The sequence below is a fragment of the Vespa crabro genome, chromosome 18 (assembly GCF_910589235.1).
Source record: "Vespa crabro chromosome 18, iyVesCrab1.2, whole genome shotgun sequence".
NCBI classification, from domain to species: domain Eukaryota; kingdom Metazoa; phylum Arthropoda; class Insecta; order Hymenoptera; family Vespidae; genus Vespa; species Vespa crabro.
In genome coordinates, this window is record NC_060972.1 from 4232349 (window position 1) to 4257449 (window position 25101).

A 25101-nucleotide genomic window follows, 5' to 3' on the forward strand; every position below is an offset into this window, starting at 1 on the left:
ATATATATGACTCTCTTATTAATTTTTATCTATACGAAAAAAGTATCAGAATGTGTTTGATTTAATTATTACGAAGTTAGGGAACGTATCTTTGTAAAATAATCGTCGTGATATTCAATAAGAAAAAACGATCCGATTATTATAGTCCCTTCGATTAAAAGTCAAAAGTCATGGCCGTACTTCGTTGAATGCGATTCGATAAGAACGACGTGGGACGATCATTATCGAAAGTAATTCGGAGGATATTTCTGTCACTTCGTCGCTTCCCAAGATCCCTGAAGTACTCGAGGTACGTGAAGGGTTTAGATAACAGCACATCGGAGAGTTCTTCCAAACTTTCTCACTTCCTTACCCAAGACCGGTCGTGCCACGGATTTCTCTTTCCTTTTTCTACCCTCGACCTGACAATCTTACCGCCTCCCTATCACTTCCCCTCTTTTGCTGTCGTCAGCTACGTCACATTGCAGCGACCGTCGTACAAAGAGAAGCTTTTCTTATTCTCTTTCTCTTTCTATCTGTCTATCCATCTATCTATCTCTCTCCATCTTTCTCCCTCCCTCTCTTCCTCCCTTCCCTCGCCCCCTCTCTTTCTTTCTCTCTCTCTCTCTCTCTCTCTCTCTCTCTCTCTCTTTATTCTTCTTATCTTTCTCACCTTTCAACTCAATGGACCTGTTTTCTTAGAAACTTTCAAGCAACAGTTTGACAAAATGCAGATTTCCTTCGTTTCCCTGACAACGATTGCTTTTTCTACACCCTTTTACTCTCACCCCTTTCATCTTTATTCTCTCTCTCTCTCTCTCTCTCTCTCTCTCTCCTTTCTTAGCTCTCCTAGTCTCGAGTAAGCTCAAACTCCTTCCACTTCTTCATCATCTACCTTCTCCTCTTTCTTCTCTTACCTTCTCTCGAGCAAACCACCAATCTCCCAAGCTGTTACCGATATCAGTAAGGCCACGTCGAACAGACATGCGCTGGGTGATAAGTAGAAGAAGAGAAGTAAAGGGAGATAGATAGAAAGAGAGAGAAGGAGAGAGAGAGAGAGAGAGAGTCTCTTAACACCAGACAGTTTTATCCATCTCGAAAGGCTAACGTCTCACGACGACCGATCCACCAACGATGCGAGCTTATAAAAGCTTACGAACTCGCGTCTCTTATCCTCGCTTTATTCCTTTCTACTTATTTCGTTTTTATTCCACTTTCTGTTCGTCCTTTGAATAGTAATACGCCTTTAAGAAGGAACACACGCTTTCTCTAAGCAACACGTTTAAACTTGATATATAATCGATTATTTCGTTTAACTTTTTTTTCCGTCTCTTTTTCTTTCTCATATTTCCCTTTTTTTTTTTTTTTACATTATTTTACATTCTTTTACATTATATAAGAATTTTCACGATTGACACAAAGTATCAATCATATTGCTTCGTTCCGATCGAATTGTTATCGATTGTATCTGAGTAAAGTTTTGCATTAATTTAACTATTATTTTTCTTCTTTACAATGGATTTTATAACAAATATGTATTAAAAATATTAACCATAGGTAGAACGAAGTCTAATTTTTTTTTGTTAATAAAATAGAATAAAAGGATGTCTAAGAGACATTTATTTTATATTCGTAGGACGTTCCAAGTCAAATACTTCATTGCTTCTCGAAATATTTACTCCCTGAACTTATATAACAAATGCTTTGGCAAGAACTACATAGTCTTGGAACTTTACGAAGCTCGTACCGATTAAAGAGAATTTCGTACAGAAAACGTAGAGAATATTTCGATATTTTCGGGACTCTCGTGTTTTAAAAATATTCTTTAGAAAAAAAAATATATATGTATGTATATATTGAATCGTCATCGCGATATTCGAAAGAAATTAGAACGCGACAACATTTATGTATGTTTTGCTCGATCGAAAAAAAGTATTTACGTAGTCGATGCTGACGTCATTCCTTCGCAAAACTCGTTTACACGTAGTACCTTATATCCTATAATTTTGTCGACTGCTGTATGTAGAAGTACTGTCTTCTCAAGTGGAAGGAAGGAAGGAAGGAAACGTCGTTATCAGTGAACGACGTATGATGGAACCGTTGTCGGATGCTTTGGAAAAGAGAAGGGAGAGAAAAAGAAAAAAAAAAAAAGAGAAAAAAGAAGCTGTGCTTTGGCAATGCTTCCTACCTTTCAGAGCCGGATAAATCTTACACGTACGACGGGAAAACTTGAAGGGAGATAAGCGCTCGTACACGAGACTAGGGATTCTTATTTTTCTTTTTTCTTTCTTTTTTGTTTCCTCTCCCTTCGTCTTTTATATACGTACATATATATTGGACTATATAACAAAGTCGATTTGTCTTAAAAATATGGTGTACATATATATATATATATAAATAGTAGACGCTGTTACGTTACGGATTAAACGCAAGTTGACTTTTCTCATCTATTCTCTTTTTTTTTTTATGTACACATTGAACAATATACTAAAGTTTCCTTTTTTTTCAAAAAACATAGTATACACATAGTATACACATAGTATACACATAATATATATATATATATATACATAGTATAAAAATAGTATACATATGTTGAATATATTTTCATATTCATATTATACAAATACTGAAGTCCCCGTTCGTCGCTGTATATACACTCTCGACGTTGTTATGTTATGAACGAAACACAAGGTTACTTCTCACCTCTACTCAACTCCTCTCTATATTTTCTTTCATCCGTCCTTCTTGCACGTCTTACCTTTAACTCTTCAGTATACTCATCGTAAATAATAAATGGCTAAATGGGAGGCCCGTTAGACAGCCGCGTACATTTAGTCCCATCTTACCCTTAGTACCGGATGCGAAGCATTCCCATGGTGGTAAAGACGAAAATACGGAAACTATGGAACGATTTTACTTGGTACGCGTGATGTATCTCCGACAAGAGAAAGAGGGAAAGAGAAGAAGGGAAAAGAGAGAGAGAGAGAAAGAGAGAGAAACGTGAAGTGGTACTTGTCTCGTCACGTGACGTTTCTGCGCACTTTCTACAGCTGTTCCTTACCCTTTCTTCTTGTTAGTCGCTTTTTCCGGATTTCTTAGTACCGATTTAATGAAGTTGTTTACTCTGCATTTATCTTCCTGTTCTCCATACACTTTTCAGGTTTCTAAAAAATCCGTAGTTTCATCTAGAAAATCATTATTTTCAATTTCATTTCGACATACTGATAAATAGAATGTAAATATTTTAAATTGTATTGAATATAAATTTGAAAAAGAAACGAAGAAGATTTATATTTTGATAAATTTACTATTATTAATAACGTAATAAAAGGAACTTAGAGAAAATTTCATTATTAAAAATCTAAAATCCAAGCAGTGATAATATTCCAAGTAAAGCCAGTAACCGTGATTGCTTCAATATCTGTCGGGTTTCTGCTTCTCGTAATCGTAGACGAGTAGATTCGGAATCTTCCTCGATTGCGATTTCAGGGGTCCATAATCCAGAATAGGTAATCTTGGAATTACCGTTACCACAGATTCGCTCTCTCCTTGAACGTTAACTTTTCGCTTAGCCGACTTGTACCAGGAAGAAACACAACAATACAGGAGAACTAGAAGATAGTAAATGAGCTCCACCGCGCTTAGAAGAGAACCTCCGAGAAACAAGCCGATAATGCCGCCGAATGATACTGTAACGATAAGAGTATAATTCGTATTCATCTAGAATTATTTCTGAAGAAAAAAGAAAAAAGAAAAAAAAAAAGAAAAGAAAAAGAAAAATTCAATCCAAAAATCTCCACGATAATTTGAAACAACTGTACGACTTAATTTATAATCGTAATAATCTGTTCGTAAATTATAAAATCTTAGTGATAGATTTTTAAATGGAAAAAATTTATCCACAACTATCGTTTGACTTTCCATCGAACGTTATAACGTTTTTTTCAGATAAATAATCCCGCAGAGTGTTCGTAAATTCATCGAAATGATTCTTCTCTAATATTTCTCGTAAAAAAAAAAAAAAAAAAAAAGAAAAAGAACGAAAAAAGAAACGCGGATCGGTATGGATAGATCAGTAGAATTTAATATTATATCCAATGGTATGTTTACTTTTCATCGACTTTCACGAGTGTGTATAATTGAAAAAGAAAGGTAGAAAAATCAATGGAAGAGTTTGAAACTTGATTCCATTTGGCGAGTAATGTGAATGAAGGTTTACTTAGAATTGGTAGAATGATCATTTCCGTTAGGTAGATAACGCGTGCACTTTGCAAAACGAACGACGAAGGTGGAATTAATTCAATATGAATGAAAAGTTTGGGGATAAATTTATGATCCTGTAGGCAAGGGTGAATCTATGTGAACCGTCCTAGAGAGTCTCAGAGTGTGGATAGGTATATGGTATGGCGCGTGCGAATAAATTATGTAGTTTTAGCGTTCCGAGAACATCGTAATTCGGGCTTGTAAAATTTACTGGCTTTGTAAAAACTCGACGAGAGTTGTGAAGAAAAAAAAGAGCGATTTCGCTTGGACCGTTGAAAAGAGAAAGAAAAGGATAGTGAGAAGGGACAGTGAGAATGAAAAAAGAAAAGGGCAGAGAAACAGAGCGCGAGAGAGAGAGAGAGAAAGAGAGAGAGAAATATTAAGAATCATATAATCGATGTTTTCTAGTGATAACGTGCTTATTAGGTTGTTAACGTCCTTTTGTCCGGATAGAAAGTCATTAGATCGGATCCATGCTAATCTTCGTGGTCTCGAAGAACATTTTGAAAAACAAAAGCTTCGGTAACAATGCTAGGCGTCGAGTTCTGAATAGGATAGAAGCTTCGTTGTGCCTTAGTTGGATATGGAAATGTAGAATGACGTCAATTACCAAGGAGGTCGAGTTTCGTTAAGACAATGTCGGTCTTATATCGAAAGCTCGTTTGCGTCTCGAAATGTATGTCCACGATGATATCCTTGCTTCCTGATATCGGTACTACTGTCAATCGTGGTTTGTAGAAATAATATTCGCATTCTGGTGGACAATCGCATAACATTCCTGGTTTGTCATCGAGTATCTGTTTGTCTTGGAGCAGATAATACGAATTGAATATATCTGTATCAAGTGAAAGAAAAGAAATATGAATTAAATTTAATCATGATGAAGTTTTATTAAGAAAAAAAAAAATATATATATATATATTACCGACTTTCATCAATTTTAATTTATTATAATTTTAATTTTAATTTTTTCGAATACTCACCGTTATTCTCTGCGAGACAAATTAGATCTTTGATATTACAATCACGAACGGCAGTAACTGAAACAGATACGTTCAAGTATTATACATGCACACACACATACATACACACACACATATATATATATATATATATATGTTATCATACATAACACAAATTCTCAAGTATAAAAGTAAGATAAAGTAGGTAGTAGTGGATGGTCTCACTGGATGGAAATAGAAAGGACGGATTGCAGCCGCAGTACTTGACCGCGTAAGCTCGCTTGCAAAAAGATATGCAGGTTTGCTGGTTGTAAAGTCCGTTCTCGTCGTATTTGCACGGCATCCTGTCGTCGTCGAGCTCGAGGACTCGCTGTGTCGCATATCCCGAAATACAGTCTAAGGCAATGTTGAGAATAACGCCGACTGGTGTCATGGTGCCGCTGTTAGGCCAAACTCTCGGTCCTTGTATCATCACGTTTCCACCGTCCATTTCTTCTGAAACGTGACAGACAGACAAAACGACGTGTTCTAAGGTGTAACAATAGGTATTATATCTGTGTTATTGTAAAATTTTCTTTCTTTTAGTAATAGCTTCTTCTTATGATTTCATTTTAAATCTTTATGCACTTTGCAAATTTAAATGTAAAAAAAAAGAAAGAAAGAATTTTAAGAAAAAAGAAAATTATATTAACTTTTTAATTATTTCGTTTGAACGAATTTAAGACACAAAAGAGCCGATAAAATGTCGACAAATAATATCATTTGATTTGAAACGTATCATCGAGAAGATTAAATGGCCACCCATTTTTGAAAGGATAAATTTATATTTAAAACGAATGTAAATGCTATTTGTCATATTGCGAACCGAGTGAAATCGTCCGTCGAATTCGATCAATAATTCGTCCGGTCGAAGAATGCCTGTTGGTTATCACCAACGACATTTCAGGAATTATGCGTACGTCGACATGGGATATCGGGAATTGATTCGGATATAAAGCCTTTTGCTTGTTCGGTTAACGAGCTCTGGATTGACATGCCACGCTGATGAAGTTACACTGTCACTGGTTTAACATTCGAGTTACATTAAGAGCAAACCTTGCGTATTGGTCTCTGTGATTACCAACGTAGACCCAATAGTTACCATAAGCTCGAATTTACTAATATATATATATATATATATATATATATATATATATATATGTGTGTGTGTGTGTGTGTGTGTGTGTATATATGGTAACCACGTAACAATTTAATCAAAGATTCTATGGTAAAGGTAACTTGAAAAATCTTCATTTCTCTCGGAGAAAAAGAAAATGAAAAAAAGTTGGACGCTTTATAATGTGCATCTGACGTTGCTTATTAACTTCTTGCTCACTGTAAAAGCGACGATAGCACAGTGAAATATTACTTTATGATAAAGTCCGTAAGAAAATGAGATAAGAAAATAAAAAGCTTAATATTATATTTCATTTTCTTTTATCGTAATTCACATATTTTCTCCCTCTCTCTCTTTCTCTCTGTCTGTCTCATCCATTGATGTGATTATTTTAAATTCAATTTATTCCCGATAATTCTAAACTGATTGATAGTTCGATTAACGTTATGACGTTAGTATATTATTCATTTTAAAATCGATTAATTTCCAAATTTAAATTATGAAATTACATATTCGATTATATAGCACAATGTTATGATTAAAACGTTTTCTTTAACGTTTAATACATTATAGTAAAAGCCAAACATCTCTCATATAAATATAAACATGTATATATATATATATATATATATGTATATATTATAAAATATAAATTTAAAAATATAAATTTATAAATATACCTTAGGAACACATCGTGCATCTTTGTCGTGCACAATCGCAAATATCGTATTCCGTAAAGCATTAGAACATAACGTTCATATTTGTGATATATCGATGGGAATAAAACGTAGAATATATCATATGAGAGCAAAATAAATCGATACTTACGCATTATTTGAATTGTTTATGCTCATACTTGATTCCGTTCATTTTCTGATATTCGATATTGCATCGATTTATTATTTATAGAGTAAATTGAGCGAAATAATAACGATCTCGCGAATTTCTATATGTTTACGTTTATATAAACTACGATTTAAATGAGAATCCCTTGAAATTTGTATTCATTCGAAATAAAGTCTTTGAATGAACGATAATTGGATGCGTTATGTTATACAAATTACAATTATAGATGCCAAATATATAAAGTATTATTTGGCAGTATTAAAAGTAATTATTAGTTTTTAAAAATCTTACTAGAGTTTGGTGGTTTTTTTATATTCTCCAAATTCATTCTCAGTTGAACGCCGCTCCATTCGCCATAACCAGATGTTCTTCGCGGTCGCGTTTCCTTGTCTTCAATTTGATCTCTCCTTTCTTCTGACAACTCCGAGTTGAAGGAGTAACAAAAGCCATACTCTGTCTTTTGAACCTCGAAGATCTCACAGCAGTCACGATAGGAGTTTCGCCACCAACAACGAGAGAAGAGATCTGAACACTTTGGTATCGTTTCCAGAAGTATTCTCGTCACGTTGATATCTTCTCGAAAATGACATAAGGATCGATAACCAAAATTCATAGTTGATTTGTTCTTGTTAATGCTATAGTATTGACATATTCAGTTTAAAATTTAATATACTATAATGTAACAATAATTATGATATATATATATATATTTTTTGTCTCGTCAACAATTAGAAAATCATTAAAATAATGAACTCATTGTAACTACTAAGAATAAAGTTTCTAAGAATTCATTAAAAATAATGAGAAATATGATAAATTATTATAACAAGATATGCAAAGAGTTAAATTTATTTCGTAGGAATCTTGAAATTTCTTCGAACTTTATCTCTTTTCTTTTTGTATTCTACAAAGAGGAGTTGTAGAAAAATCTAAATTAAAATTCCATTCAACGTACCAGCGAGTTCGTCAAGATCTCGATTCTTTAGGAACATGAAAAGATCGAAGTCACCAAGATTTATGATCGATAGTTTCTCTAGTAATTCACGAAAAGTCGTGACGCTGTTTTCTTTCGTAGAATTAGAAAAGATTTTTTTCTCGAGATCCATTGCCGTATTCCAATCTACGTGCTGGTTCGGACAAATGACCACGCTTGGAAAGGGTATGCCAGAAATTTTGTAATTCGTTGATTCTATGCTCGAGGACGTTGGATAAGTCTACGAGAAGAGATAAATAGTATTTATTTGTCGTCCTTTTGTTTCGCTATACTTTTTTTTTTCTTTTTCCCTTTCTTTTTCCATAGATAGAACTAGGAAATCACAGAAGTGGAAACGTTGATACCTTTATCGTTAGGATAAAGGAACGTAAACTGTACGTTATGTTAAAAAAAAAAAAAAAAAAGAAAAAAAAAAGAAAAAAAAAAGAAAAGAAAAAAAAAGCAGGCATAAATATCGACATTTTCACTGTAACGTTTCAATGTACCTTACACGAAATGGTTAAGAAAAAAAGGAAAAAAAAAAGAAAAAGAAAAACTGTACAGGTTCATGAACTGATCGGTTTAATAGTCTAAGAGAATGTTTTAGATTAAGGCAAGCATCATTATCGAAGCGGCTCTTGCGTGAGCGAGATAAACTTGAAAATTTAAATTCGATTTAACTTGGAAGTCTCGTAATGGCCAATATATATGTATATACGTACAATATATATATATATATATGTATATATATATATATATATATATATGCATATGTATACGTATATCTGTGTATGTATTAAGGTAGGTGTTCGATGCAAAACCGAGTTCGGTGCGAACCATCCATCCATCCACCCATCCATCCATCTATCATCGTCGACGTTGAACGATAGGGTCGTTTAGTTCGTTAGGGCATCGTAGAATCACCTGAAATTCTTCGGCTATCATGTAGATCGTTCCAATGGCAAAAATCGACGAAAGAACGACTATAAACAGCCAGAAAAGTCTCTCGAAGTAACTTAATTCTTTATCCGAGACATATCTCAAGCCGTGGACAGTTGTATGAGAGCAATAGTATTGCAAAGTTTGGCAGAAACTTTCGAATCGTTTTCGTCGTTGTCCTTTTCCTTTTCGGTATTTCATGAACACTCTCGCGATTCTAATAGTTTCTTTTTTTAAAGGCATCATCCTATTTTATCTCTTTTTTTTTTTCCTCTTTCCTCCGTAAAATTCTCCAAAGTGTGAGTTCTCGCAAAGAGTCTAGCTCTCTATATATAGATATCTATGAACTTCCTAATTTATCAGGTTCAACGATCTCTTAACGATTAACGTGCTTTCGCCCTCCTTTTCTCTACCCTTTTCTTTCTCCTTCTCCTCCTCCTCCTCTTCCACCTTTCTCTTGCTCGTTCTCCTTCCTTAGCGTTTAATTATTTCACCACGATTAGAATCCTTGCTTGCAGGTTTCCTTCGAATCGATATCACTGTGCAAAAGAAAGAAACTCGTAAAGGAGAATTACATTATATATTTCTAATATCCGACCAGGCACAAGAACTTTATTCAATCTAATTTAACTGATATGATTTTTATTGAAAATTGTCGACAACAAAATATTATCTTGCATTAAGCCGTAATTAAATGGGAACGATTTTTAATCGTTCGAAAATTTTATATTCAGGCATTCGTGAAGATAAAAGAAAAAGAAAAGAATAAATAATAATCATTGCATATCTCAAAATGTAATATCTCTCAAAAATGAAAAGATTCCGATCGATCTTAATCCAATAATCTGTATCAAGATAAAGGATCAAAAGTTATGGCGAAAGAAAGTTCATTTTGAAAAATCTTCTCGTACGAAAGGTTAATCAATTGTCAAAGAGAAATCTAGAATGTTGAAAAGCAGTAAAAGACGATGATATGGCACCTTGACTAAGAGAATTAGTATGCGGGAACAGGTAGTGTCGTCGTCATCGTCGTCTCTCGTTTTCTCGGCTTGTTATCGATGATGAACGTGCCACCAAGGAGAGGTATATAAGCTGTAGGAAACGTGGAGGAAAACGAGGATGCGTTTATTCCGCGCGACGGATTCAAATTCACAACTCAACAGCGAGTAAGCGGTTGAACTTCCGCTCTAGCACGATCATCGACTGCATCGACACGGGCTTCGATCGAGAGAAATGTTCGTTTTAACAAGAGAGAGATAGAGATAGAGATAGAGATAGAGACAGAGAAAGAGAGAGAGAGAGAGAGAGAGAGAAATAGAGAGAAATAGTTAGATAGAGATGGAGATAGAGAAAGAGATAGAGATAGAGAAATAGAGAGAGAGAGAGAGAGAGAGACTCGGTGAGCACTCGTTTTACTTAAGCGAAGGACTCTTATTACCGTCGTGGGTCTCGTTGAACTCGATTGACCTTCGTTCACCAGACTACTCGAGTTACACGCCAACAAGCAGTACTACTATCAACCAGGATTGGTATTAAACATTTATGTTTCTGCATAATTGATAAATATATCTCAATGATACGATGTGATTTTTATACATACTTTCGTGGAATGAGATTTCTTATTTTTTTCTCTCTCTCTCTCTCTCTCTCTCTCTCTCTCTATTTTTTTTCTGTTTGTTTTGTTTTTCAATTGATTCGATCGAAAGAGGCGGCTATTAACGTCACCTGAAAAATAATTGCAATTTATCCTTGATAAAAAATGATTGGTATGTTAATGACATTTATTTGTCAGATTATTGGAAATCCAGGAGTTATAATGGTCAGGTGCAAAAAAAAAAAAAAAAAAAAAAAAAGAAAAAAAAAGAAAAAAAAGAAATCTTTTTAACACGATGAAAAGCCCTTATCGCTCTACTCGTTAGAAATCTAACGAAAGTACGAATGAAAAAGAAAGAAAAAAAAACCAAAAAAAAAAAGAAACAAAAAAAAGAAGAAAGGAAGAAATAAAAAATTATTCATACTTTTCTTTGGATTGTTATTATAATATCGATTATTTTCTAAAGTTTATACTAGAAGGGATCCCTACGAAATTGTTCCTTCCTTATCATATTCACTTTCTCTTTCTCGTTGATATCGATAGGACGACGATTAAAATGAAAAGGGCATCGCCGCAAACGAGAGGTGACGCGAGAATATTAATATTGACATCAGCCCGTAATATTCGTTCGTTCGTTCGTTAATATCGTCCGCATGAAGAGCGCATTAATTCGACAGCGATTTGATTGTTCGTTTCTGCCCTCATTTCCGGGGAACGAATCACCGATTCCGCGTGTCACATCGATGGATTTTCCAAACCGATTTAGCGGCCATATCCGTCGTCGAGCGACGTGTGCGAATTAGTTTATCAAACGTAGATCGTATGCGAGTGTTACTCAAATTTCCAAAACTTTATTACAATGGGAACAATTTTGAATGCCACATACGTTGTCATTCATAAGTACATTGAAATGCTCGTATTTTTATAAGAAATTTTATTAATATTTAAACGTTTAAATGAAATGTTAATATGATTTTTAAACAATTACATACCTTTTCTTTAAATTTTTATAGAAAATCTAACTCTTTCGATAGCTATCGATAAAGTAGCCGTATTTGGATTCAAGCACGAAAGATAGGATGTTCGTTGTAGGTAGGCAAGGTTTGGACTGAACGATAGCGTATAAAAAAGGTCAAAAGCTTTCGTGGGTGTAAATGTATCCTTGTTCCTCTTCCACTCTCTTTCTCTCTCTTTTTGTTCTTCTGTATCAGCGGATCAGTGCAAATAGAATCCAATCAATTATCCGCTTGCGAAGGTCCCGCCGTCGGTCGAGGAAAAGCCGGCACATATTTGATCGTTCATCCGACGTGATCAAGATAATCCGTTTAACGTGATTGTTGGGCAAACAGCATTGGCACGAACGAGAGAGAAGGAGAGAGATAGACTAGACAGATGCCTGATCTCGATGTCCACGAATAATGAAGAAGCTCTTCGAAAGTAGGCTGCTAGATCGTGCCACAAATGAGCTATTTTTTTTTCTTTTTTTTTTTTCTTCTTCCTTTGCTTTGTTTTTTGTTTATCGCCAAGCAACCCCATCAATCACGAGGAATTTATCATAAGCATTTCTTTCTTATCGCGATTTCATTTCTCTCTCTCTCGCTCTCTCTCTCTCTCTCTCTCTCGCTCTCTCTCTCTCTCTCTCTCTCTCTCGCTCTCTCTCTCCACAGTTTGCTTTGAAAAAGATAGAGGAAGACAAAAAAAATGTTAGAACGAATAGTAGAAGGCGAGGTTATCGATGGCTTCACGCTCAATTCGTCGGATTTAAGCGCCATTAAGTTTTAACGACTCCGCTAACCGCTTCGTGAAGTATCGTAAGATTTATGTCTCCCAGTCCAATCGATTCGATTTTTCGTTCTCGTCGGCTCTTTTTATTTGTCGTTTTTCCTTGTTGCTTTTCTTTCTTTTCTTTTCTTTTCTTTGCCTTTCCCTTTTAGTAACATTTCAAATTCGATTCAATATTTTCTTTATTTTTTTTTTTTTTGTTCTCTTTAGAACCAATAACATCTGAATTATACCTGAAAAATCTTCGGTGTTAACGATTTAGAAAAAAAAAAAAAATTATAATTATATTGTTACAAATATATAATATATTTTATATTAAGAATACTTTTCACATCCACACATACAATATCTATATAATGAAATGAAATCAATGATATGTATTGACATATATGTACGTGATATATAATGTATATATTTACTAGCTAACGGTGGTAATTCAAAGAAAGAGAAACGTAGAAACTAACGAGATGCCGGTTTTGATACTCACGAATAATGAAGACGCAGCCGCGGAAAATCACGTCGCGGAAGACATCCACTTCTCAACCTAAGCTTTTCAAGTATGTCTCATGCAAGCCGATATATATATATATATATATATATATATATATATATATGCCAGTACATATGTATATATACATACCGTATGTAACGCATAGCAAGAGATTCGTCGAGTATGCCAGTGTCAACTTGCCTACGATTCGTCGTTTATCTTTCCTCTCTCTCTCTCTCTCTCTCTCTCTCTCTCTCTCTTTCTCTTTCTCTCTTTTCCTCTTTCTCTTTTTCTTTTCTTTTTTTTTCACAAATTGCCGCGTTCATTAACGCGCAGTGTGGAAATTCCGTTGATTCGTTCTCCGCGAAATTTATCGGAATAAAATTCTTCTCGTCCTTCGTGCCTCGAGTTAACGCCACGTTTCGAATAAAATTTCGCGGACGGCAATTTCCTATAATCGTTCTAACACACAGCTGATCGACGAAGAATTTTCTTTTTTCTTCTTATCCTTTTGATTTTGGATTAAAAAAAAGAACGTCTTTAATGCTTTTATGATAATTGTTACATTATCTTTTTACTTGAAAATAGACGAAAAGAAAAGGAAATATAAAAGATAAATAAACAAAAAGAAAATGTTTCAGAAATATTTCAGATCTTTACGGATTCTCTTTTTCTCTCTCTCTCTTTTAATTCGGAGATATCGATTTTTCAAGCTTTTTTTAAAATCACGTTACTCTAAGCTTTCTTTTGTAAAAGTTCTCTTTGAGCGTTTGGTAACAATGATAATTTTTAAAAATGGGAAGATAAAATTCGCAGGACTTACTCGAAGAATTTCATTGTTTAAAATCTTTTCAATCATACTGACTGGAATAGCTCTTTAAAGAAAGTATACTTACGAGTAAATAGGAGACTACCATCAAATGAAATGAACGTTTAAAGGTGTGGTAAAAGATCGTGAAGAAACGGCGCCATTGGGCGAGAGTTTCGAAAGAAAGAGGGAAAAGAAAGAAAAAGGAAGAAGAAAAAAGAGAGAAAAGTATCGAAGTGGTAGAAGAAGAAGAAGAAGAAGAAGAAGAGCAGCATCCGACGTACTTCCTCTTCCTCTTTCTCCTCCCTTCTACCTTTTCACTATTACCCTCGTCCGTTTTTCGATAGGGTAAACTTAAACGACGTGGGGCCATGAGCCTGCGGAAGTTTGATAATGAAATCATGACGATCGAAGAAGTCGTTTGAAAATTTCGTTTCTACTGGCTACGCGCAAAGTTTACACGATTTTCCCATTAGGAAAACGACACTTATGGTACGGTAAAAAGGAAGATTTAAATTGGCCACGTTAGACTCTCGACGTGTTTTTCTTCCTTTTTCCTTTTTTTCTTTTTTCTTTTCTTTTCTTTTTTCTTTTTTCTTCGGCTCACATGTGTGCCCACACTTTCGTTGAATAATTTCATAAGTAATTCAGAATTTACGCGAGGTTCGCATAATCGACTTGTTGGTAGTGGTAGAAGATGGGGAATCGATATTATCCGGTCTGCGAGAAAGAGAGAGAGAGAAAACAAAAAGAAAAGGAGAAAGGAAATATAAAAGGAAGAAGGAGAAATGAAAGAGAAGGAAAAAAAGAAGAAGACTCTAGAAGATGGAACGAAGTGTTTGAGGGTGGTATTCTCCTTCTTTTTTTCTCCTTCGCCTCTACAGCCTTGCCATCCCTTCTTAGATTTTCCTTCGGGCAAACCGAAGATTCGTTTCTTCCACTTAAATCTTTAGCGGCCGAACAAAACTCGCGAAATCCCGTGGTGCACGGTTTGACCCGACCTCGATCCCCTGGAAAACTTCGTCCCTTCACCTTCTCCAACCATATCTGTACGAAGTTCAACGACCGAGAAAGCCGATCCAACCTGAAAGTAACCTTCGAAGGATCGTTTTCGTCGGAGCATCGGATTTATTGGCATAAAATCGGTCCTGGCTGGATGATCACGCTTGGAAAATAGAGGAAAATAGAGGAAAAAAGGAAAAAAAAAAAAAATAACTGATGGAAAATCTTTCGAAAGTTTCGAAAAACATACGATGATCTTTTTAACTCTTTTCTCTTCTTTTTTTTATTTATATTTCATGAACCTTTCTTAACATGTTGATAGAGATGTCTATATAAAGAATTTAGAAAAAAAGATAAAAGAAAATAAATGTAAATATTCTCTTTGGGTTTCGTTATTTGAATTTTTGAAAAATTTTAGTCGATTTTATCGAACATTGGAACGTATACAAATATTGCCTAGCTATCGAAAGGAACGAGGTCGAGTAGACGAAAATGTCAAATATTTTGTAAACATAGTGTATTTTTTAATCTATTTTTTTTTCAATGCATTCAAAAGTTTCTCCAAATGATTTCAATCGAACTAACGCTTTGTCCTGAGATTGTATGTCACTTTGAAAACAGGAGAGATATTTTGAAATATTGTAAACATGAATTAACATGAGAAATTACTTTTTAAATAAAAATTTACATTGTAAATATTTGATTGTAAAATGTATACAGGGATGACTTTTGGGACTCGCTTAATTGCAAATTGAATGCTAATTTTAGAAAAATATGAAAGCAGGCACGACACGAAGAAGCAGTCCGAAATGATTATTTTTCCTTTTCTCTCTCTCTCTCTCTCTCTCTCTCTCTCTCTCTCTCTCTCCTTCTCTTTCTCTCGTTTTCATCGAAACGCAACTCACTGCACGATTTACGACTCATCCGAGCGAATATTTTTCTTCCTACGCATTGAAAAATTGAGACAATATTTTTCGTTGGGACACGTTTCGCGTTTCCACAACGTAAATTCCCGTGATCGCAAGTATCTTTAAACACGAGATGAGCGTAGAATGCTGTCGAAATAAATGACACTGTGAAGAGATCGAGAGGATAGGGAGGAAGAGGGGGGGGAACATCGATATAACGACGTACGATAATGATATTCGGCTATAAGTTCCTTCCTGACATCCTTTCAAAGTGTCTATTCTTATTTATATCATCCTATACAAGTTTCCTATATTAAACATATTTATTATGAATAACGAACGGTCTACATTTTATCGATATCGATACGTTTGATTTATGAAATATATTATTACATAAATCTGAACGATAAAGAAAGAAAAGACAATTCCAATTATACTAAAAGTATATATATATATATATATATATATATACACTTACATATGCTCATGCTGTACATTCATATTGTAGATATCGGAATTTATTAATTAAAAGATCGTTGTTCTATAATATTATTTTATATATCAATTGTTATAAATTTTGTTGAGTTTAAAAACATATAGAAAGAAAGTTGGGTATAGGCCATACTATTTTCACTAGAAAAGGATTTAAAGTTCTATAAGGGGTTGAGTTCGAGCGGCTTGACCATAGAGCACACTACTCGTCCCGTTCGTTCGTCTTGTTTGGCGAGCTACGAGTCGAATAACGAGGGCTGAACTTTTACTCTGACCTCTTATTTCTTCCTTTTCCATATATTTTCCCGTTTCTCTTTCTTCCTATTCCTCCCTCCCTCCTTCATCTCATCTCGAGCTCGCAAAGATACGACTTAATCCCATGATATACGCGAAGTTTCGTCGTGCGATGTCACGGGAAAGCTACGGCTACGTGCCGACGAAGGAAAGGATTTTGTAGGTCTTACTTCTTGAACCATCGGAGCTTGACATAAAAATTCGTCTACGTTTGTCTTCAAACATTCTACCGTCCACCTCGTGGTAAAATATTTCTTTCTTTTCCATTTCGAAAGAATTTAGTGAAAGTAAGTTGAATTCTTTTCTTTTCTTTTTTCTTTCTTTTTCTCTCTCTTTCTTTTTTTTTTTTCTTTTTATATATAGAGAGATTTTTCCCGAACGATCGATCACATTCAAAGTCCATACGATATCGTTTCATTAATCGTTCTTTGAAATTCGAGACGTAAAAGATCGATTCTTTCAATTCCTTTGAATGAAATCAATGAGGAACCTCAATCAGGAATATTTTTTTTCGCATTATCAAAAGCCTCTTTCAATTAATGATTTTCCCTTTATCAATCAAATCTAAGATAGTGACGTTAATGACTGTCAAAGTTATAATTGAACGTAATCGTTGTCACAAATAAAAAAAATGTCAATTGGCTGTTGATCGTAGTCAGCATCTTTATCTTATCTTCCCAACAAATTTTTCTCAACGTTTCATCCAGTAGAATGGAAGAGTTGTAATGAATGGAAAAAGTGTCATTTTTATTTTTTTTTTTTATTTTAAAAAGAACAATCGTTATACCTCGTTAACGTCAAACGTTTCGAACGTGTTAACGAATTCTAAAAAATTTTCCTGGTTATCGAAGAAAAAGTTTGTGAAATTTTGTTTCTCGATGTGACGCGTTGCATCGATCGGAGACATTGCCGAGTTTCAACGCGTAAAATCAATATGCAATTCGCGAAACGTAGTCCGCGACCTCGGACACAATTGCCGTCCGAATCTGGCTTCGTTCTGTCTCTTTCTCTCTCTCTCTCTCTATGTGTGTGTGTTTCTCTCTCTGTTCCTCTCTCGATCTCTTTCTATCCGCTACTTCGAGCCAACCAGTCCTCCATCTATCTTGTTTTTTTTTTCCTCACGAATATTGGATTTGGAGTTCGGAATGACCAATGCGATTGGATTTATCGTATACTCGCTAGCTTTCTCGATCACTAAGCCGAATCTAGATCTAATCAGAAATTCTGTGTCGCAAGTATTATATCATTGTAACGATCAATTCGATTGGAAAGGGAGGAAGAAAAAACAACCTTTCAAATTTTTTTCTTTTATCTTTTTCGTTTTCTTTTTTTTCCTTTTTTTCGGTTTTTTCTTTTTTTTTTTTTTTCAAACTGATTGCCTATATAAAGAACATAACGGGATAGAAGGTATCATAAGAGAGCTATAGACAATTATGCGATATTGGAAATGAATTTTGTGGATGAAACAAACCGGATTGAGTGACATGTAATTTCGATTATATACAGAGTGTCCCGAGATCCGCGGACTCTTTTCCTGATTTGAAAGAAAAAGAAACAAAAAGAAAAAAAGAGAAAACAAAGAAGATAAAAGAAAAAAAAATGGTGACAGAAAAATATATTTACTCTTTCGTTAATTCATTTTCTCATTATCTGTCTTTTAATCTTTTCACCGAGGCTACGAGTTGTTTCTCGTGAAAACATACTCTGTATTTTCACACTGAGAAAGCAACGCCTGAAATAATAAGACCTGAGAATAATTATATTATCAATGATTAATGCATTTCCATCGTGTGGACATACGTAAAATAATATTAATCATCTAATACGGATATTATCAGTTTGATTTGTAAAAAATTCGTACTTTCCAATAACCTTTGAATAGATGAGTACATATATGTATATAAATCGGTAATTTCGATTGGGCAATATTTGTTCAAATAGACATACGTATATTTGTAGACGTATCAGTGACACGTGATGATTTCTAATTCGTTCTCCATGAATTCGCATCGAAATGAATCAAGAGGATACGATGTTTGAACTTAATAAGAATTTTAATTGAATTAAATAAACGCATTTCCTCTCCTCCCTCCCCCCTCTCTCTCTTTCTCTATTTCTCTCTATTCCTCTCCCTCTTTTTTCTTTCTCCCTGTCTCTCTCATTTGCAAGCAACATGCTCTATCGGCGCCTCGTATATAACCTCGATATTTGCTCGCTTTAGTCGCACTGCAATCGACGCTTTCCTATGCCATCGCCTGTACGTACATATACGAATTCTACGAGTCTTGTTTATTCTCTATTGTTCGTTTTAGCGATCGTTCGTTCATCCATTTTCCCCCCCAGTTACCGCTGCTTCCTCGACGCCATCGAGAATTGCATACCTTCTCTCTGACCAAAAAACAAGACGAAAATAACAACAACAACAACAACAACAACAATAACAAATAACAACAAGAAAACAAAAGCAGCCGTACTTTCGAGGAAAATGGAGAGGAAAGTTCCCGCTGAAATCTAATATCTGATGATTTTCCTATATATATATATATATATATCTTTCTCTTTCTCTTTCCTTTTTCTCTTTCTCTCACTTTTTAGGAAAACAGCTTCGATTTTTGTTGGTTCTATTCCAGCACAAAGTTCACTGATCTTCCTAGTTGATCTTGTTAAAGTGAGAAATAAGATATCCTCTTCAAGTGCCATTTCCACATCGAATAACTTCAATGAATAATAAATACATTTGTATACTTAAAGTTATCTTATTCATTTTACACGCTGCTTTTCATAATCTCTTAATGCATCGAAAATATCCCTTTGTCTTAGCAATAAAATAACTTTAAACATTCTTCATGTCATTGGATTATTCAATCAGCGCAACTTGTCGTTGTATATCTTAATTAAATAAACATTTCGTTTTAATAGACAATTTTTTAAATTTGATATTTTCTCTTAATTATCGATTTAATGAATAGTTAATATGAAATTTATATAAAGGGTGACTTTCAAATAATTTTCTCAGTATATATCTGATCTGAAATGTTGATAGACTATATGAAAAAAAGAAAAAAAAAAAAAGAATAAAAAAAAAGAAATAAAAAAAGAAAAAAAGAAAAATATTTGATGGGAAGAAAATGAGAAATTGAATAAAGGAGGAATTTTTGTTTATTTAAAAGAAAACTCATGGCACACCTTTTACCTCTTTTCGATACCGAGCGTCCACACAGTCAGCCACACTTTGTCACTCGTTGGCCGTTTGTAACAGCCGTTTCTACTATTTATTTCTACGCTAGAGTCCCACCAGCGTCCATTTCTCTTGTCCGCTTCTACTATCCCCATTGTCCGTTTCAATTCTCCACTGGCCTTGTCCGTCTACACTGTTTACCACTGCTGTCCGTCTTCTACTGTCCGCTTCTTCTATTCTTTTGCTACGTTCGCAAAGTGACGAGCATTTCGAATTGCTCTTTCCTCTACTCATTGATTCAAACGAATTCTAAGTATTACGAGAATATTTTCTTTTTTTTTTGTTTTCTCCAGATCTATGAAATAAATATCGTCCTTATTGTGACATTTTGTTAGATACATCGAATAAAAGAAAGAATGTTTCTATGAAAAATATTATGTCATATTCTATTTTAATTTTCAAAGAATTTTATTTCGTTTGTAAACGACCACCAAGGAGATTTTAAATTTCGATAATAAATTATATAATTGAAAATAAAATTTGTTGAGATAATTATTCGTTAAAATATAATTACAAATTGAAATTAAATTCGTTATCATTTATTGGTATACTTTTGAAATGCACAAATGTTCGAATTAATAACAATATTTTACTGGAATGTGATGTAATTGGCATTTTATGAAGGAATCCTCGTTCAGCATTGCGATGCATATCGAAAACTGTTGCAAAAAGGACTATTGGGTATATTTTTTTTTGTCTTTTTTTTTTTTTTTTAGGGACGTAGTAATCGATGGAAAAATTGTTATCGTTTCCAGCACGCTCTGATCGCTTTATCTTATACGCCACGTGTTACTTCCTTCCGTTATCGGCGATCGAACGCACGAAAAAACGAATTGTACGATCGTGGACGAATCACAATGTAAATATTCTTTGAAATTTCGTTTGACCGTATAGCAAATATGTCGGTTGATTTTCGACATCTTTACGATAGGGAAGATAAACGAGTGAATGGCGAGAATACTGTTGGAATTTTAATTAATAATACAAATTCGCGTTGATGGAATGTACAAAAAAAGAGAAAAGAAAAAAAAATAATACAATAATTATTCATCTTAATTTCAACGATTTCGTTTCAATAAAAATTGCAAGATTGTTCTCTTTCATTCTCTCTCTCTCTCTCTCTCTCTTTCTCTTTCTGTTATAAATAAAAGCCTTCATTAAATGAAACATTTCTCCCGAACGGTGTTTCTCCATTGTCTGAAATATCGTATCTACTAAAGTACAATTACGAGTACAAGGACTTAAAGAGAAGAAGAAATAAGAAATAAAAATAAGAAGAAGAAGAAACGGAGATGCGGCTTGATATTTCGAAGCCGATCGTAGAACTCGGGGTAGAAGTTTTGAAGTACTAATATTCGTCAACCTCGTCTGTTTTCTCCTCGAAATGACGAAGTTTCGCGGTGAATGCATTGTCCTCTTTCTTTCCCTCTCTCTTTCTCCCTCTCTCTCTCTCTCTCTCTCTCTCTCTTTTCTTTCCCTTTCTTTCTCTATTTCTCTCATACTTATTTTTAACAAAAAATAGTAATTATATTTTCCGAACTTGTAGAAAGGGAGATAATTAACAAATCATTATTTACTTTTATTCCATTATTTAAGTAATAATTCCTTGTCCATTATGTATATTATTACGTAATAACATACGTTCAATTTAAATAATATCTCTCATTTCGGTATATACAAATATATATATATATATATATATATATATATATATATATATATATATATATATATGTATGTATGTATGTATAAAACGTATTATTATTCAGTACATTTCACTTTAACTTAAAATAATAAGCATCATCTGGCGTATCAGTAAATAAATGCATATTTATTTCATGTTACGTAAAATCTAACTTATTATTGCGTTTAAAATTATCTATATATTCAATTTATTCGTATGAACAATTATATTAATTACTTTTTTTATATTATTTTTCTTTCATCTTTTACAATAATCATTTCTCGAAAGATAAATATATTCTTTTCTTTTTTTTCTTTTTCTCTCTTTTTTTTTTTTCTATTCATCTTTTATCTTTTCACTCGTTTAGAGAAGTTTGAAGAGTTCTGAAGATGAGACTGATCAACGTACATATACATAGCTCGACTAGGCGGCTATGCATCACAGCGGATAGACGTTTAAACGCGTCAAGAATGACGATAGAAAACTCTCTCCGTTCTTTTTTCTTTTTCTTTTTCTTCTTTTTTTTTTTTTTTCTTTTTGTCACTTAGCTCGAAGGAGTTAGAAAAAGAGGGCAGTAAAATAAGAGGTAGGTTCAATGCGTGGTTAGAATCGAGAAAAGGCACGATAAATCGTTCTATCGTGGATCGATCAAAATGAATCGCCAAGCAAAATAATGAGTTTCGTTTTCTCTTTACGGCCACCATAAAACGACTCGTCATCGTTGAAAAGCTTGTAAAGAAAGGATGAGCGAGAGAGAGAAGTGTGATTTTACGATGCAAGTTCAATGGCACTCGAATTACTTATATTTATTGGTAGTCTTTCGCAATATGTTTATCGGCTATGAAAATTCATTGAAAGAGAGAAAATGAAGAGAAAGAGAAAGAAGTAAAATAAAAAATTTAAGAGAGAGAGAAAGAGAGAGAGAGAGAAATCATCTAGTTTCGTTCGCCACGATAAACAGGAAGTGACGTTATTCGAAGATGAGGCTAGGAACTTGGTAGAGTCTCTTCTCGAAAAGGAAGAGAGAGAGAGAGAGAGAGAGAGAGAGAGAATCGAGATGTTTACTCGCACCATTCGTTGAATCGATGCGGAAGACCGGTCTTCTTTCGAGATTCACTGACTTTCCTATAACGGAAACGGAAAGGATGGTTATTAAATCGATATGTGAAAGAATTGGAAAGTATTATCATTCAGTCTAACATATAGTCTTCTATAAGCTTGTGCTACGAGTTTCCGAAATTTGAATTACAATTAATCCAACGACGTTAATCATTTGATGATAATGATCAACTAGGTATACTCTCAATTTAATTGTAATATATTTATATGATCGTAGAAAATGGAAATAACTATAAATTATATAGACAGTATATATACATATATATATATATATATATATATATATATACACTAATTATTTACTAATATCTATGTAACAAATCGTTCAAAGTAGTTGGCAATGTGTTAATAATGTGGTTACAAGTGAAGCTTGCGTACATCTACTGTTTAGAACGATGGGACAAGCAAACTACGACGTACGATAACGCACTATGAAACATTTTGACAGCTCATGGTTTCCATATTTCATCGGCAATTCGCATGAAACACTTATCATAGTAGCGGATATACTGTTCATATGTTCAGTCATTCACAGAGAATGATTATCACAAAGTTTCTCTATGTCCATTGAAATTTTTTTTAATTTCATAATTCATTTGTTCTTAATAAAAATATGATTGGAATATTTTTCTTAACGATCGGATAATTTTCATAAATAAATTTCTTTTTTTATTCTTTTTTCTTTTGGAAAAGCTTTATTACATCATATTTTACGATAAAAATTCATTTTATACGTGTCCATAAATTCATAGTTCTCTTTAATCCACTTATTTTTTTTCACATATTTATTATCGCTCTCATCAATATCAAATTCAAATGAAATTTGTTTCCACCTCCATTTCCTCCATTCCTATCGAATTTCCCTGGTAATTACGACGCCACGATTTTGAGCTCATTCGCGCGGGAAAACTTGTGAAACGAGCGTGAATTATCGAAGGTTAATCCGACGAGAGCTCGCTTTATCGCTCGGTTGACGAGAGGAAGATAAAATAAGAAAGAAGGAAGAAGAGAGAGAGAGAAAAGAAAAGAAAAAAAAAGAGGACGAAAGAAAAAAGGACGAGGGGAAGGATTTGTTAATGAACGTACCTGATAAATTTTCGCGAAAGAATAAGGGGAAATTCTTGCGATGAAAGGATTCTTGCATTCTGAATCTTTCAAGGTAATTTGAACTGCGTTATAACTTGGGAATGCGAGAAAATGATTAATCATTTTTACTCGTTCATTCATTCATACATACGTTTAATATTTCATTTCGAAACATCGGGAAAGAACGCTCAACGTTATTTTAACTTGCCCGTGCTAATGAGTTTGCTTAGTTGAAATTTTCGTTGTGTTTTTCGATCGATAACTTCGTTTCTCTCTATGTCTATGTTTACAAAAAAAAAAAAAAAAAAAAAAAGAAAAAAAAAGAAAAAGAAGAAAGAAAAAAAATTAGCTCTACTCGAACCAAGGTATCTTTATTTCAAGATCTACAAAGTATCAACGTATTTGTTTCTTTTTTTTTCTCTTTTTTTTTTTTTTAAGTCTAAAGTAAGAGAAAAATAATAAGAATAAGACGATGATAAAGAAGTAAGAGAACGAAGTCGAACGTTGAGAGGCTCGCTATTACAAGACACGTAATTAACATAGTTGTTTTCATCTTTACCTAGTTTACCCAGCCTCGAGAAATAATTCGAGCTTATGACCGCCAAGAACCCTTCAGCATAAATTTAACTTAATGAGATATCGGATAAGACATTCTTTCCTATTTCGTCCAAGATTTGATCTTCCTGACCTACTTTCCTTATCCCAAAGTATTACGAAATTAATATCAAACGCGTCATTATTGTTGAACATCGGTATATCGTTAATAAATTATCGACAAAATGTGTGTCTCAATTTATTATGTCAATTTTTAAGACATAACGAAGTTATTTTTTAAAGCTGTCATATATTATATAACAAAATTTTTCTTCATAATGAAAGATTCGATTTTACGGAAGTAAAAAAAATCTTTAATTCTTTTTCAATTTAACGAACATATCTTAATACCACAGTTTTATATCCTCAGAGTATTTTCGCGGTTGTTAATTTAACGAATCTAAGATAGTCATTTACCAAATTACAGACATTTTCTCTGAATCTAAGAAAACTTCTACAAACGAAACAACTTTTTTTTTTCGGATCGGAGTGAGCGTGAGCCGGAGTTTTCTCGTCGAGGGAGAAAACAACGAGATTGCTTTACATCGAGTGCCAATTACTGAGCGTCACTGTGGCTCATCGATGAACTAGTGGTAACAGTGGTAGATAGTAGCTTAAGGGAGGGATAGAAGAAGAGGGTAGAGGGGAAGGTTGAAAAGTGCGACATGGGGGGGAAGTTTCCCGTATTGGTGTCGTGCGCCACCAGAAGTGTCGAAAGAGTCAAGTAAGAATGGCGAGGATCTCGTAGTTAATGAACATCGGCGAGTGAAGTTGCACAAATTCGAGGGAAGTAGAGAAGGAGGGAGGAAGGGAGAAGATGAAGGGCAAAGGGTGAGAAGAGAGGTGAGAGTGATTGAGCGAGAGGAAGATAGAAATAGAGATAGAACGG

The 25101-nt window shown here is 34.0% G+C and overlaps 1 protein-coding gene across 1 annotated transcript; it reads right to left on the reverse strand.

Moving 5' to 3' along the window:
- Nucleotides 1-606: 606 nt before the first annotated feature.
- Nucleotides 607-24857, reverse strand: LOC124430414 (pickpocket protein 19-like). The gene is made up of 14 exons (XM_046976961.1): nucleotides 24630-24857; nucleotides 13138-13495; nucleotides 12985-13041; nucleotides 11708-12730; nucleotides 10560-10846; nucleotides 10102-10339; nucleotides 9107-9660; nucleotides 8165-8423; nucleotides 7501-7782; nucleotides 5433-5702; nucleotides 5229-5285; nucleotides 4856-5080; nucleotides 3387-3671; nucleotides 607-3167 (listed from the first exon to the last, which is right to left on the reverse strand). The coding sequence occupies exons 7-13, from the start codon at nucleotides 9365-9367 to the stop codon at nucleotides 3397-3399; spliced, it is 1629 nt and encodes a 542-aa protein (XP_046832917.1). The 5' UTR covers nucleotides 9368-9660; nucleotides 10102-10339; nucleotides 10560-10846; nucleotides 11708-12730; nucleotides 12985-13041; nucleotides 13138-13495; nucleotides 24630-24857; the 3' UTR covers nucleotides 607-3167; nucleotides 3387-3396.
- Nucleotides 24858-25101: the final 244 nt, after the last annotated feature.